This window comes from Mytilus galloprovincialis, chromosome 3 (assembly GCF_965363235.1).
Source record: "Mytilus galloprovincialis chromosome 3, xbMytGall1.hap1.1, whole genome shotgun sequence".
In the NCBI taxonomy this organism is placed as follows: Eukaryota; Metazoa; Mollusca; class Bivalvia; order Mytilida; family Mytilidae; genus Mytilus; species Mytilus galloprovincialis.
The window spans coordinates 86,080,170-86,096,859 of NC_134840.1; the positions used below are offsets into that span (position 1 = coordinate 86,080,170).

Here is a 16,690-nt window from a genome sequence, read left to right on the forward strand (position 1 = left end):
GTATATGATCAATTGGGATATATGTTTTAGTACATTATCAATTAAATATGAGAATTTCAGTCAAATTGGTGAATATGAATTTGACAGCTAATGCCCCTTTAAGATTTGATTTATTGTATAGACTGTTGTTGGAGATTGTATGATGACCTCTAGAAGTCTTTTTATTTGTGTTGTTGGGTTACTTTTTCACTAGAATATACATACATCTCTATTATTCATATTATGATTTAAATTTGCAAAATAAATGTTTATGAATCATGAGAAAAATTACAGACTTAAAAATATCAAATTGTCTTTTTATATCCCCTTTTCTGAGACAAAAATACAAAACAAAATTACCTTATTGTCAAAATGTATGTTTAGCCTCCTAATTACTAAAAACAAATGTATTTTACTGGCTCTTTCATAGTTAATTGGACCTAAACTCATTTGAAATCCACATTCCAAAAAGGGTCTTTTATTTTTAATCTGTATCATTGAACCTTTCAATCAATTTTCATCTCGTAAGTCTTTTATTTCAGCAAATTTTAAAAAAATCACATTCCCTGCTTCATGAATCTCCAATATATCTCCATGAAAAACATTTTTGGTTTCTTTGTTGAAACCAAAAAGAAAATTGACAGTTAGACTAGACCACCAGTGGTCACCACCTTTTTGCCAAAATAATTGATATGCCCTGTTACGTTATTGATAAACAAGCTGTTATTTTTTTCAAAGCCAGTTGGTGATGAATCTGAAGCAAAGCTTTTAGAAACACTTGGTGAAAAGAAAGGTAAGTTACCTTAAAGTTACTGGAAATTTATACTTTCTAGAAACACATGATGGAAAGAAAGGTAAGTTATATAAAAGTTACTGAAAATGTCTACTTTTTCATGTTTATGTTCTTTTTTAAAAACATGAAAAAGTCTAGTGGTAGCATACTTGCCTTGTATTTTGGAGTTCACCTATTACCGTAGGTCAAATCTAGGACTTAGAACTAGTATTACTTCTTAACTGCCCAGCACACATCATAAGTTGTAACATTGAAGATTGATTTGCCCAGTGCAATGAGTCTAGGTTATGTGAGATTTCTTCCTGCAGACTGTTACCAATCTCATTTGACATTTTAATTTAGCACAAGAATGTACTTAACCAAAATATGCATGTTATATTTTATGGTAAATTTTAAGAGCCAATCAACCAATCTCAAAATTGAACAGAAAAAGGAAATCATTTAATGTTTTAGTTGATATGAAATTCATTTATAAATTTTTGACATATTCTGACAGATTAGCTACTACATGGTTAAATTCCTTAAACAAAAGTTTGCATGTGATCATTTCAGAGTTTTCTTTCAAACCTAAGTCTTGTGTTCAAGTTGGAAGCAATTTAGGAGTACTTAGGACAGAGTAAGTTAATTTTCAAATTGTGTTTGATTTTAATTGTGACTTATTTCTAATTAATAGATTTAATCTGATGGCTACAAAAATTTAGATAGATTCTATTTAAGAAAAGGTTATCTCTGAGTCACTACATATTTGTTGTAATTCATTCATAATTATGATGGTTAGAAATCCGTACACAGAACATATATTTTATAAGTACATGTATATAAACTCATCATAGATACCAGGATTAGTATGCCAGAAGTGCATTTGTTCTACAAAAGACTCATCAGTGATGCTTGAAACAAACAAGTAAAAAGGCCAAACAAAGTACAAAGTTGAAAAGCATTGAAGAGTGAAGACCCAAAATTCTGAATGGTTTTGCCATATACAGCAAGGTGATATATTTCTGGATTATTAAATCTGAACAAGCAGAAGTAAATGCAGTTTCAAAGCTTTTGTCTAACCAATCTTTCTTTAAATCATAACATATTACATAAATGGTCATATTGTCTTTGTTTCAGATATGTATCATTAACCACAGGAACAAGTACTTATTATTTCATTGGAGATTTAGCTCAACTAGAGAAGGCATTAGTCCAGTATACATTACAGCATCTTATATCAAAAGGTTTTAATGTCGTCACTGTGCCTGATATTATACACCCTGCAGTCATTGTAAGTTTCTAAATGATACTAATTCATGTGTGCACTAGATATGCTTTTGGGATAGGATTCATCTGCTATGCCAAGGCCGAAAGTTTGGAAAGTCAAATACATAAATTCTTTGGACACATCACAATCTAAAGGGCCTAGTCATAATAGACCAGAAGTTCCATAAGGAAGTTGCAACCTTTGGTAGTGTTCTAAGGCTCTCTTCGTAAAAAATCTTACAACAAAAAATGATCCTAAGTTACTGAAATGTTCATGAATAAACATTTATTTTTTCTCTCAAGAATTTTGTGAGATGAGTTGCAGTACCATTTCAATTATGCCTTGAATGAAATTTCTGTACTGAAATTGAGAATGGAAATGGGGAATATGTCAAACAACCTGACTAAAGAATAGAAAACAGCCGAACTAGACAGATTACCCCCTCAAGAAGTTACACTTCCCATCAATATTACTAGTTCAATGATAGCATTCTTTACACTTATCTTACTGTATGTAACTTAAATAACCTGTATTATTTATGATCAAGTTCAAAGGTTTTGATATTTTAACATATAGAACCTTATTTTGCATGATAATTTTAAACTATAACATGCAGATATATTAACATACATTCCTGTTAGGTCAGTTGTCACTGAAGCAGTTATGGTAGTTAAGTTATGATGTTATAGGCTGTGTATAATGTATACACAAATGCCTTTGCTGATTTAGAAATTTCACATGCCCTTTATCGTTAGGCTTCAAACAGTCATTTTTGGCTACCATTTGCATCAGATTGATTAAAATTTTACCGTGATGCAGCAAAATATCCTTATCGTCATTTGTCAGAGGTTTCAATAATAATTGTTACTGTAATTTTTGGAAAAAAAAATGAACATGACTGTTATTTTTGGGAAAAAAATTAACAAATTACTGTTATTTTTGGGGGAAAAAATGAACATGACTGTTATATTTGGGGGGAAAATTAACTTGATTCGTCAAGATCAGTTGATTTTATTTGTCGTCTAAAAGAAAGTGTACATTTTATTGTCATGCATCAAAAATTACTGTTTACATCATTTGTCAAGAATTTTTACCATTATATGTCATGAAGGTACCCCTATTACCCCCTTCTTGGAATTTTTCTATGACTTGATACTTCCATTCTAATTTAATGAAAAAGTATACTTTATTACTAGAATATGTAATTACAATAGAAGATAGAATTCTTAGTTCTTTTGAGATATCTTTTGAGATATATAAAAATTTTACTATCTTTCAAGTTATAGCAATATACTATTGATACAATATTTTGACAGGAAGGTTGTGGATTTAAAACAACAGGGGAGAAAACCCAAGTCTACAAACTAAATGACCAGGATCTTTGTTTAGCTGGTACTGGGGAAATGCCTTTAGCAGGTAATCTATATAAACTAAACACAGCAAACATGGCAAAATAAGAAAGACACAAAAAAGGGTGTAGCATTAGTTTTGAATTGAATTAGAATCTCTGTGCATTTAAAGAAAATGATAATATTATATATATAAAAAAAGAACTTTCTTAAACATAGATTTTGCCTGATAGGCAATTATTATGGAATATCTGCATGGTTTTGTAAAACTGGATCGTTAATTTCTTCATACATCATTTAGCCATTACATAATTATGTAATTTATGCTCTTTGAGGACATATAAGTCATACAAATTTGCTTGTATGATACATCATTTTTCTCAACAAATTTACGCATTATAATATGTTTTTTAACAGAGTTAAAGTTTTATTATGAAACACTTCTTTTCAGGATATTTCATCAATGAAACATTGAATTATAATGAATTGCCTAAAAAGTAAGTACATGTAGTGATTAGTTTACATGAATCTAAAATAGTAAGTGATAGCAATACATATTTTTTTTCCCTTAATGATATTTTACTTATTTATTTTTTTTATTAATTAATTCTCTTTACTTTTTATTGTTCTTTTTATCAACATTAAATCCCAACAACATGTTATTTTCAAGTTCTATACATTTTCTGATGAGTTGTATTATATTACATTTATATATATGAACTTGAAATTTGATAACTATACTGCTATATATTATATATGTTGGATTATTTAATTTTTTTTAATTTAAAAAGATCATAGCAATCTTGGACAATATTAGTCATAATACCCTAACATGTTTATTGTAGAAGATATTGAAAACTAGAAAGCTCTTTTTTCTACCTTTCTAAAGTAAATTTGTAATGCCATATTATGTGCTTGATAGCACATATTTATACAGAGAACCTACCATAGCCTCATTATAACAAAAAGACTTTATTTTATTAATTACTAAAAAATGGAAAAATTAAGTATGTACACATATGAAGCATTTTCCTCACAGTCTACAAAATTTTGTTACTAGAAAAGCAAATGGAAACTTCAAACAGTTTGAATTTATGTATTGATGTATGCCTTATTAATAAATGTTTGATTTTTTTTTTTATAGAATATGTACTGTGAGTCGATGTTTTCGTGCTGAAACATCAAATATAGAAATAGAGAAAGGCATCTATAGAGTTCATCAGTTCACAAAGGTATCAAAAATATATAAACTATTGTATAAACTAAAATATATTTCTTCACAGAAACAAATTTCAAAAGAATTTTGGCAATAGTAAGTGACTATATTACGGTAGTTCTCTTTGAGAATTTGCATGCAATCATCAAGATAAAAAGACATATGTTATTTGAATGGAGCGTTGTCTCATTGGCACTCATACCACATCTTCCTATATCTATATATGTTGTTTTATTTGAAAATGTGTTTCCATTATTTATGAGATTGTGTCTTGTTTGTATATATTTCACTCAGTATTCCAAAGTGTTGATCTATCTTTTGTTTTAATGATTATTCTGATTGATTGATTGATTGATGGCTGTTTAATATTATATAACAGCAAATATTACATTTTCAGGTCTAGGACACCATGTTTGACTATTCCCGGCTTTGGAAAAGAGGGACACTAAGTCTGAGTCAGATTTTAAAAACTCTAGCTCACAATGTAACAGTCTGCAGGAAGACATAATACCTTACTCAAAAATATTCTGATGTTCAGTAGTTGTTGTTTGTTGATGTGGTTCATAAGTATTCCTCGTTTTTTATATAGATTAGACAGTTGGTTTTCCCATTTGAATGATTTTACACTAGTCATTTTTGGGGCCCTTTATAGCTTGCTGTTCAGTGTGAGCAAAGGTTCTGTGTTGAATACCATACTTTGACCTATAATGGTTTACTTATATAGATTGTGACTTGGATGGAGAGTTGTCTCATTGGCACTCATACCACATCTTCTTATATCTCTTAACTAGTTGCTCTTACTCTTACACTGTGTTATAAGAAGAGAAGCCACAAATTACAATTTGAAATTATTCTGCTACCAATTTTACTGTTCTTGTAACTTAGTTGTTGCTTTTTAACATAACATATATTTTTTTTACAGGTAGAAATGTTTGGTGTAACTAGTGCCTCTCCAGAAGAGAGTAGAAAACTCATGGAAGAATTTATGTCTATACAGAAAGAATTGTTTATTGGTCTAGGGCTTCATTTCAGGTACTAATAATTTTGTTTGTTCCATGCTTTGTTCAAATATATATAACTCTGATATTCATATATAGCTACTGCATTGAAACTGATTAAACTTGACAAATATAATTCAGGGGTGGATCCAGCCATTTTAAAAAGGGGGTTTCCAACCACATGTCCCAATTCAAATGCATTGATCGTCTAAAAAAGGGGGGTTCCAATCCCCGGAACCCCGCTGGATCCACCACTGTAATCAGTAGATTACTGTTGATTCATTTTTATCAGTTGGGCACTAATTTTTCATTGATATAAGAGTAAAAGTGAACTAGGAATTAAGATAGTCAACAAAATACAAATTTTCTATATGCTTGGAAACAGAAGTTTTAATAACAGAAAGAACCAACTGAAAATAATAAATCCATAGTAACTGGTAAAGTCTGCTTCCAAACAATATCAAGATATATCTGATCTATATCATACAATGTTTTAAAGTAAATTTGTAATTATTATTTTAGGGTTCTGGAAATGCCAACACAAGAACTAGGAGCACCAGCTCACAGAAAAATTGACATGGAAGCATGGATGCCAAGTAAAGAATTCTGGGGAGAGGTATGTTTGAACTTTATTTACAATTGTTTATAAAACTACTAGGCTTCATTATTTATGGGGAAGAGATCTTTCTTGTATGGGTACAAGAGAACCATTAAAAGATATCTGTCCCATTTTAAATTTGCTGGATCTTTTTATTTTGCAAATAAGATATTATTTAAAAATGATATAAGTATAAAGGGAGTGAAACAGATATTTGTTGCTAGCAGAAAATTTTGAAACTAAAAATCTAGTGATATCAAATGGTGATTAGTGTCCTACTGCAGAGTGGGATTAAGCATTTACACTATTAATGTTTCTATACGTATGAATTATTAATTGAATGTTAGATTTGTAGATTACTGCACATAATTAAAATATGGTTATTAATAATATTTTGTCTTTTATTTTACAGATTTCCAGTACCTCTGACTGCTCTGACTTTCAAAGTCGACGTCTCTCCGTAATGTATACTGATGAACAGAACAAGATTTTGCATACTTTTTCAGTAAGTGAAATATATAGGGTTCTTTGATATGCTGAATCCAACCTGTTTTTATGCCCCACCTAGGATAGTTAAGAAGCATTATGTTTTCTGGTCTGTGCTTCTGTTCGTTTATTCGTACATCTGTCGGTTTGATCATCTGTCCCGCTTCAGGTTAAGGTAGTTTTTTATGAAGTTGTAGTTCAATCAACTTGAAACTTAGTACACATGTTCTCTATGATATGATCTTTCTAATTTGAATGCCAATTTAGAGTTTTTACCCCAATTTCTCGGTCCAGTGAACATAGAAAATGATAGTACAAGTGGGGCATCCGTGTACTGGGGACACATTCTTGTTAGACTTTGTAAACCAGTTAACAAATTAGTCAACATTGAGGTCAACAGGGTTCAAAACTAAACTTTATTTGATTTCATCAAAAATTGAATTCTTGAGTTTCTTTGTTATGGTGAATATCAGCATTTATTTGGATTTTGGATATAAGACCATAATATGTAATCATCCAATTTCAAATTTTTAAGTTCTTAAACCACATTCTGTATCAGAAACCTATGCTGTTTTAAAATGAATAATCACAATCCGAATTCAGAGCTGTATCAAGCTTGGATTTTGTGTCCATACTTGCCTCAACTGTTCATGGTTCAACCTCTGTGGCCATATGAAGCTGGCCATACTGTATGTTAAATTCTTTGATTTATGGCTTTTGATTATTGAACCTTGCAAATTTTTGTATCATTTCTCCCTTTTGTTTGATACTAGTTTTAGTTTAAACATATTTATTTATAGTGGATTAGGAAACAAGTTTTACAACTTATATTAATCCCTTTCCACTTTGAGAGTGCGAGTGCTGCCTTGTAGCGGCATTAGCCTGCTCTTTTTAGAAATCTACAAGGGTGTCTTTAACATGCAAGAGATATGACTCTCTCTTAACACGGGTCAGCCATTTTTCATCCCCTTCTGCCGGACTGTCATCGTTTCCTCAAGACCATACTGGCAAATGGTGTCAAGGGAGAGCCGAAAATTAGGTTTCTGAAATTTTTATCTCAGATGGGAATCGAACCAGGAACCCTTGTGTTAGTAGTCTAGTTTTAAATTGGTAGTAAATCAGACTGTTTTGACATCTAGCCAAATTATCAAAGTACCATTTTTTTCAACAAAACTAAATAAATTTAGTAAAAATAACAGTTGGGGTTTTTGCTCGCTTGGGTTTTAAGCCCCAAAACATTTGCATATTAAAATTGTATTTAGGTTTGATATGAGACTCTCAGAAAGAGAAGAACAAAAATATTTTCTAAACAAATGTATCTCTTAATATTTTTTGTTCTTTATACATCCTATACTGGTATTGTTATTTTGTTTCCTTCTTTTTCATGAGATATAAATTTTTCTTGGGTACTTTAGGTGAATCACAGATCTAAATGTACAACAAAGTACATATTTTGTTTAAGGCTTATATGCAGACATTTGAAAAACCAGGAAATCCAATATCCACAAAAATACAATTTTGCTTAAAAACAAGAAAATTTGTACTTATGTGATTCTACAATATCAGGCCCGTAGCCAGGAATTTCCAAAGGGGGGTTATTTGGCCTCAAAAACTCCACTTTAACAGTCACAATTTCGTTCGTTCGAACCCCCCTGGCTAAGGGTATGAATATACAGAAGTCTGTTTGAGATGTGTAGATAAATACTTTATTCCAGTTTCCAATATAACATGCATAATGTGGTACTGTTGTGTGTTTTTTTGTATGATTTCTTTTTCAAAATTAATTCAGGAGGTTTATTTTTGGACTATTTTTGTCTCTGGAGATCTTACCTTCTTTAACAGTTCAATTTTTGTGATGGGATGTTTTTTAGGATTTTATCTCCATAAAAAAATTACCATAAATAAACTTTATGAATCTTACCATAAATAAAATTACCACTTTTCAGTACATACTCATATTACCTGATTTGTACTTGACCAACATTCTTAGCAAGATGTTTATATTGCTTTCAAAGAAAGATTAAGATAAAACATGTCTTCTTATCTAAGCACAATTTTTACCAGTCTTTGCATTTTATAAACGTTCCAAGTGATTGACGGAGAAACAGTAAATGCAAATTTTAAAGTCTTTAATTTGATCTTGCCTTGGGTTAAACTTGCATCCTCTTGGAATCACACTTTTACCATTACTGATGGGTTAAAGTATGGAAGACATTTGAATGCATAGAAAACTTGGAAATTCCTAACCAAGACTTTGGGTGGCAAGTTTCTGTCTTCAAATTGTAATATAAAATCAATCAGTTTCTGTGAATGAAAATTACATTTTTGAGCAGCATAAGGAACGTTTTTTTTAATGATGTATACTTTATCTTCTTGAAAATAGATCTTCGAGACAGAAACTTATTGCCTGAATTCTGTGTGAACAATTTCAATGAATTTTCTATATGGATGTTCCATGCTGTGACACTTTTAAATGTCTGGTTTCTGAGGCTTATTTACAGAGACAAAGATGGTACAAATCAATTTTAATTTAAAACAAAAGAAAAAGACTTAATAACAAAGATTTTGACATAAACACAGGATGTTTGCAAAATAAAATTATTCAAACAAAAAAAAACAAAATTGAAAAAAAAAGAGACGAAAAGGAATGGTCATCATTTCTCTAATTGTATTGTTATTTTCAAGCCATTTCACTGAGATATATAAATTGTTGAGAAATATGAGTAGTGGACACCAAATATTTTGGTGGAAGAAACACCTTTCACAGAAACTTGATCTCCTTTTTCAAGTTCCAGCACAGGATTGGCAGTTTCTGTTGCACCATGAAGCTTTGGGCCATACAGGTTCATGAGATTTTTTCCATTTTTACTGATATAGCAATGCAAATAATCTCCATTAGTGGACATGACTGTCGCAGAAATTTGATAAAGTCCTGTCTTTGTTGCTGTAAATATTGCTGTTTTTGGACTGTATCCTTGACCACGATTCAAAAGGACTGTATCAAATTTAACGTTAACACCATTAGAAAGACTTAAATGGCTTTTCAGTGTTGCTGTAAAAGCAGGTCTATCTTTTTTACTACTTCCACCTAAAAAAAATTAAAACTATTGTAAATTTGGAAAATTGATCTATACTAAAGTTTGAATTAAGTTATGCTCATTGACTAATGACTTAAGTTGTTTGATTGTAACTGCTTAAATTTTTGTATTTCAAAAGTATAATATTTTGAAAAAAAAATAGCTTTGATTTGTTTAGTTTTCATAAAATGTTAACAGAATATATACTTATAAAAATGATTTCATTGGATATATATATATATATGCAGTTTGATGAACACTTTATAAACTTGATTTCACTTTATTTATAATATGTGATTAAAATATTCAGCTGATTATTAAAGAGTAGTTAACTCCCTTAGAAGTTTTGTACATCCCCCTTAACATGATTTTTTTTCAAATAATCTATTTACCTAATGTTGGTGGTGTTGATGATCCAGATTTAATGGCAACCATCATATCCAGTAAGTTGTCAAGAATCTTGCCCTCTGAAAATGATAGATAAATAAACTTTGATTTGTGTTAAAAATATCTTATAATTATGAATAAAATCTTTGCAAATCTTTACATTTTTGAAATACTATGTTTTTTTTACCTCAGGAGTATATTACCTTAGATGTATTTGACAAAATGTTCAGGAATTTTTGGTCCTAATTTATGTACATATAAAACGATTGATAGTTTTTACTGTAAAGAAAGACACTCACCAAGTTTTGTGCATGATCCAGCTTCCACTTTTTGATGCAACACTAAAGTCATCACCAGACAGATGCTTAATACACATATATTAAAATTCATCATGTTGATAACATACAGTTCTATCATAGAAAATGTAAACTGGTTCTGGTGGAACTCGTGTATGTTAACATATTTTTATGTCAAATTGCCTTTTATACAAGTTCATGATGATGGTATTGCATGTTTTTCGTATGAACACATGGCTGTAATTCTATACACCAATTAAAATAAGTATTATGTTACCTGTTTCAAAGAAGTTCATTGAAAAATAGTTTATTTTATGAAGATTTTTGAAATATTTTTGAAGTTTTATTTAAAGGTAATTTTCTCAGATACGCCATAGTTTTCTTTAAAAGAACAATTTTATTCATGTGAAATAAAACAAATTGGATGAATTATCCATAATATCCATCATTATAGTACATGTAGAAATTTATAAAGAAAAATATTATAGGGCCAAACCAGTTCTTCCTATTTTCCAATATTTTGATTTAAGAGTTGCAGTATGCTTATCAAGACAATGAATGCAATTTGTTGTTATTTGACCGCAACAATTTGTGGCTATATACTGATATGGTGATGTCCATAACATTGCTTCATGGACAATTACTAGAGTATATGGATCTTTATTGAATTGTGCCATAAGGTTTCATACCACAAAAAGAAGCTTGGAATTGATGTTAGGGGTTATGCCCCTAATTGTTTAAGAATTTTTTGGGAAAAGGAGCAAACATGAGCCAAGGCTCTGTGTTGAAGATCATTCTTTGACCTATAATGGTTTACTTTTATAAATTGAGACTGGGAGGGAGAGTTGTCTCATGGGCACTCATACCACAACTTCTTATATCTACCGGTATTTGTCTGCTTTCCGGACAGTAACATGATTATAAGTGTTTGGATTTGTTTGAAATTGTAACACAAGGTTTTATACCATAAAAGGAAGGTTGGATTGCATTTAAGGGGTTAAAGCCATATCCACTTAGGAATTAGGGGGCAAAAAAGGGGTGAAAAACAAGCAGTTTGTTAAACTTTGTATATATTGCTTATTTATTTCCAATTTTAATGAGGTTTATATAAACTTGAAATATTTGGGTTCTTTGATTTTCTCAATCTTACTGTGTATTGTGAACTTTGATTTTGAACTGTTTTCAAATGGGTCCAAATAAGGGTGCAAAATTCCACATTGATTGATTAAATTAATGCTGAATCTGAAAACAAGTTCCTCCATATTGACATGTCTGTTCAAAGGGAATAACTAAAACCACAATTAAACAATAATCCACTCTCAAACACAGAACAAAAATGTCACTATCTGATGTCTATTCAGATCAATTTTAACTACAAATTCACAAATATAATTAAAATAACATCACAACCACTTAGAATAAAAATCTGATAAGCCACAATTATTGATGCATGCCACAATTTTATCCCATATTAATATCAAATTTTGTAATAAAAATCGAACAAAAAAACTTTTGTTCAGTATAATATAATTCTATTATGAAATCTAATAAGTATAGTTTTATTCTCCATTTCATTTCCACTACATCGTTCATCTCTAAAATTGCTAAATTATCAATGTTAATTTCTAATTAAATGCTAACAGATTAACAATGTTGAAAAAAATGAATTTCCTCCTCTTTCTCATCACCCAAAGTCGCAATATGTAAACTACTATCATTACAAATTAACCTCACTACCATATACATCAGTCTGTACCCCACTTGCACAAAAAAAAATAATTCATAAAGGTTTCCTACAAATTACAGCTTGAACTAAATTCCCTTACAGAGCATTTGAAAAACTTAGCTAATATTGTCCATTACAGCTTTTACATTAATGCTAGCAAGACAAATCTTTGTTGGCTTGCTTGCTTTGTTTGAATCAGTGTTTGCTCAAGCATGGCAATTGAGATAGGCGGGGTTTCAGCTTGTATACATCATAGCTATTCGAACACATCTACTCCGATTTTGTGATTCATTAGATAAGTATTTCATTTGACCCATATATTTCATCTTTAAGTACTGTGATTTTTTTATGTTTTAAAGTCAACCTGTAGCTTTGCTATATAAAAATGATAGAATCTGAAGCGAGATGATGTATCAAATACTCTTGCTTTGTACGTTTTCAAAACAAAATATTCATCTCAAATACACCCTAACATAAAAAAAGTACACTCAATTTTATCTTTTCGATACAATTGTTACCCATTTTTTGGAATTTTTTCTTGAGTCACATAACGGAAGGGTAGACACGAAAATAACAGAAATAAAAGTTCATAAAAATATAAACTTTTTTTTTGTACTCAGCGCAAAACTGTGGAAGGCCAGTTTTTCAGCCTCATACAAGAAAACAAGTTTATATTTTCTTTTATTGACCAATTATTGTATTTTTACAGATAAGGAAACATGTGAGAATATTTGTCATGTGATGTTTTAAAATTAAGTGTCCTTAACCTCAAAAATAACGTCCAATAAAATCTAAGTATGATGTATACAAGCTGAAGCCCCGCCTATCTTAATTGCCATGCTTGAGCAAACATTGATACAAACAAAGCAAGCAAGCCAAACAAAGATTTGTCTTGCTAGCATTAATGTAAAAGCTGTAATAGATAAATAAATGAAGTTCATGGGTGTACTTGAATATGCTGAATTTAACCATGTATTTAGATGTGGATACTGGACAATATTAGGTAAAAATCCAATGTATAATTTTCTTCAATTTTTTTACTACATTCTTTCTGTGTCAGAAGCCTTTGCTGTATCAAATACATTTTGTGTTTAATCACAAACTATACTTGCCCCAAATGTTCATGGTTCAACCTCTGTGGTCCTATCAAGCTGTGCCCTGCAGAATATTTTATTGTTTATCTTAGAGGTATGGTACTGTGGATTCATTTATTTTCATGGGTACCAATTTTCGTGGATTGAGGAAAACATGCATGTTCTGGGATATTTAATTTTGTGGTTTTGCCAAAGTATGCTTACAAGTCCTATGGAAAAATTTGGTATTCTTGAACATTTAATTTCGTAGTTCACCTTTTCCCAAGAAATCCACAAAAAATTGGTATCCAACAAATAATAAGGAATCCACAGTATATGTATTTCTTAGAAATTTCTGTTATTTTGTTATAAAATAAAAATGTTTTCTCTCAATAAACAGCAGTTTGAGGAGCATCAGCTCTTTACTAGTTATAAACTGGTTCGTTTCTCTGACATTGCTCTTCTTTATCAAAACACAGTGATCCAATTACCTTAAGACCCATTATTGGAAAGCTATGCACGATATGAGAACATTTTCTTGAATTTATCTCATGCCTTATTTAAGGTTAATAATTACTTAAATCCAAACATTTTCCTGTTCTTCTGCTTACAACCTTACATCATGCATTTAATTAAAATATTTAAAAGACAATTGATTAACTCCATTGTAGGCTGCTTGATTGGATTTAGGGATTTTTTAGCATAATAAACTGAAATATGAGAAGTGATGTCTTTTAATTACAGTAACTTTTTTTTAAGGTGAATGGAACTGCCTGTGCTGTACCAAGATTGATAATGAATATACTAGAAACAAATCAAACAGCAGTAAGTGCTAGTAATACTAGTAGTATCGTTTTAGTATAATCAGTTTATCACAAAAACAGATTTTATTTGTATACTACTTTGAAATGCTACTCTTAAATGAATCGCAATTGTATTTTCTCCTTTAAAGTATGATATATCCATTGTTTGAGAAACTATAATAGTTTACCACGCTCAAGCTCATAATACAAGGTTGTCCAAATAAATATAGCAATATTCTTTGCTTAGACCATTAGTTCCATTTTTCAACATCATGAGACTTTCAAACAGAACACAAAAAAGATGTATAGATTTAATAATCATCATGTAATAACTAGTTCAAAACTGCTTTTCAGAAGTTGTACTAATTTATAACAATGCATTGTATAATCTTACTCTATGTAATATGTTTTATAGGATGGAGATGTTCTGATTCCAACAGTATTACAGCCTTACATGGATGGGAAGGAAAAACTGACAAAAATAGACAAAAGAATAAAATTCATACCAGCTAATAAGTTACACAGAATGATACAAAAATAAAAATTAAAAAAATAATTTATTTAATTACCGGTAGTGTATTTCTGATTTTCATATATGACCTCCTGTATTTTGTAAAATCTTATGATTCCTATCAAATAATATTTTAAATCTTAATTATATGGTTTTTTTTTTAACTTTGATGTCACTATACTGCTATATAAACAATAAGCTTGTTGTTCAGTGTGAGCCAAAGCTCCGTGTTGAAGGCCGTACATTGACCTATAATGGTTTACTTTAATAAATTGTTATTTGGATGGAGAGTTGGCACTCACATCACATCTTCCGATATCCAAATAACTTCAAATGTAACTTAATTTTTATCAAACTTAGTCTTAAACAAAACACTGAACAATAATAAAAAAACAACAAATAATTCTGAATATAATGATGGGTGTACAGAACTACAACACATGATGGTTGTTCAGATCAATAAAACATGATGGGTGTACAGACCAATAAAAAATGATGGGTATAAGACCAATTAAAACATGATGATTGTACAGATTAATAAAACATGATGGGTGTACAGACCTACAACACATGATGGGTGTACAGACAAATAAAAACATGATGAGTGTACAGATCAAAAAACATGATGGGTGTACAGACCTACAAACATGATGGGCGTACAGACAAATAAAAACATGATGAGTGTACAGATCAATAAAACATGATGGGTGTACAGACCCATAAAACATGATGAGTGTACAGATCAATAAAACATAATGGGTGTCTAAACCTACAAAACATGATGGGTGAACAGACCTACAACACATGATTGGTGTACAGGCCATTAAAACATGATGGGTGTATAGACCTACAAAACAAGATGGATGTACAGACCTACAAAACATAATGGGTGTACCAACCCTAAAAAATGATGGGTGTACAAACCTACAAAACAATGGGTGTAAAGACCTACAACAAATGATGGGTGTAAAGACCTTCAAAACAATAGGTGTACAGACCATTAAACTTGATGGGTGTATAGACCAATAAAACATAATGGGTGTACAGACCAATAAAAAATGATGGGTGTACAGACCAATAAAAACATGATGATTGTACAGATCAATAAAACATGATGGGTGTACAGACCTACAACACATGATGGGTGTACAGACAAATAAAAACATGATGAGTGTACAGACCTACAAAACATGATGGGTATACAAACCTACAAAACAAGATGGGTGTACAGACCAATAAAACATGATGGGTGTACAGACCAATAAATTATGATGGGTGTACAGACCCATAAAACAATGGCTGTATAGACCAATAAAATATTATGGATATACAGACCTACATAACAAGATTGGTGTACAGACCAATAAAACATGATTGGTGTACAGACCAACAAAACAAGATGGGTGTACAGACCAATAAAACATGATGGGTGTACAGACCCATAAAACATAATGGCTGTATAGACCAATAAAATATTATGAGTATACAAACCTACAAAACAAGATTGGTGTACAGACCAATAAAACATGATTGGTGTACAGACCAATAAAACATAATGGCTGTATAGACAATTAAAATATTATGGGTGTACAAACCTACAAAAAATGATTGGTGTACAGACCTACAAAACATGATTGGTGTACAGATATACAATCATGATGGGTGTACTGACCAATAAAACATCATGAGTGAACAGACCTACAAAACATTATGGGTGTACAAACCTACAAAACATGCTGGATGTATAAACCTACAAAACATGATGGGCGTACATTCCAATTAAACATATTGGGTGTACAGACCTACAAAACATGATGGGTATACAGACCAAAAAATAAAACAAGAGTGTACAGACCAATAAAACAGGATGAGTGTACAGACCAATAAAACAAAATGAGTTTACAGACCTGCAAAACATAGTTGGTGTACAGACCAAAGAAACACGATGAGTGTACATACCAATAAAACAAGATGGGAGCATAGAACAATAAAACATGATGAGTGTACAGATCAATAAAACGTAATGGGTGTACAGATCAATAAAACATGATGGGTGTACAGACCAATAAAACATGATGTGTGTACAGACCTACACAAAATAATGGGTGTACAGATCAATGAATTAATGATGGGTGTACAGACCTACACAAAA

At 30.7% G+C, this 16,690-nt stretch overlaps 2 protein-coding genes across 2 annotated transcripts in view; one reads left to right on the forward strand and one right to left on the reverse strand.

Moving 5' to 3' along the window:
• The window catches only part of LOC143069244 (serine--tRNA ligase, mitochondrial-like), a 24,609-nt gene extending 9,927 nt beyond the window's left edge, over positions 1 to 14,682 (forward strand). Inside the window, exons 6-16 of the mRNA XM_076243777.1 lie at positions 718 to 772; positions 1,325 to 1,388; positions 1,889 to 2,042; positions 3,335 to 3,434; positions 3,819 to 3,864; positions 4,512 to 4,599; positions 5,506 to 5,615; positions 6,104 to 6,197; positions 6,592 to 6,684; positions 13,984 to 14,049; positions 14,443 to 14,682. Coding sequence (XP_076099892.1) covers positions 718 to 772; positions 1,325 to 1,388; positions 1,889 to 2,042; positions 3,335 to 3,434; positions 3,819 to 3,864; positions 4,512 to 4,599; positions 5,506 to 5,615; positions 6,104 to 6,197; positions 6,592 to 6,684; positions 13,984 to 14,049; positions 14,443 to 14,568 — 996 coding nt within the window. The 3' untranslated portion in view covers positions 14,569 to 14,682. The remainder of the gene's footprint in view (positions 1 to 717; positions 773 to 1,324; positions 1,389 to 1,888; positions 2,043 to 3,334; positions 3,435 to 3,818; positions 3,865 to 4,511; positions 4,600 to 5,505; positions 5,616 to 6,103; positions 6,198 to 6,591; positions 6,685 to 13,983; positions 14,050 to 14,442) is intronic.
• Positions 9,303 to 10,559, reverse strand: LOC143066618 (uncharacterized). The gene is made up of 3 exons (XM_076239484.1): positions 10,429 to 10,559; positions 10,135 to 10,209; positions 9,303 to 9,753 (listed from the first exon to the last, which is right to left on the reverse strand). Exons 1-3 carry the CDS (start codon positions 10,544 to 10,546, stop codon positions 9,356 to 9,358), a joined length of 591 nt encoding a protein of 196 aa, XP_076095599.1. The 5' UTR covers positions 10,547 to 10,559; the 3' UTR covers positions 9,303 to 9,355.
• Positions 14,683 to 16,690: the final 2,008 nt, after the last annotated feature.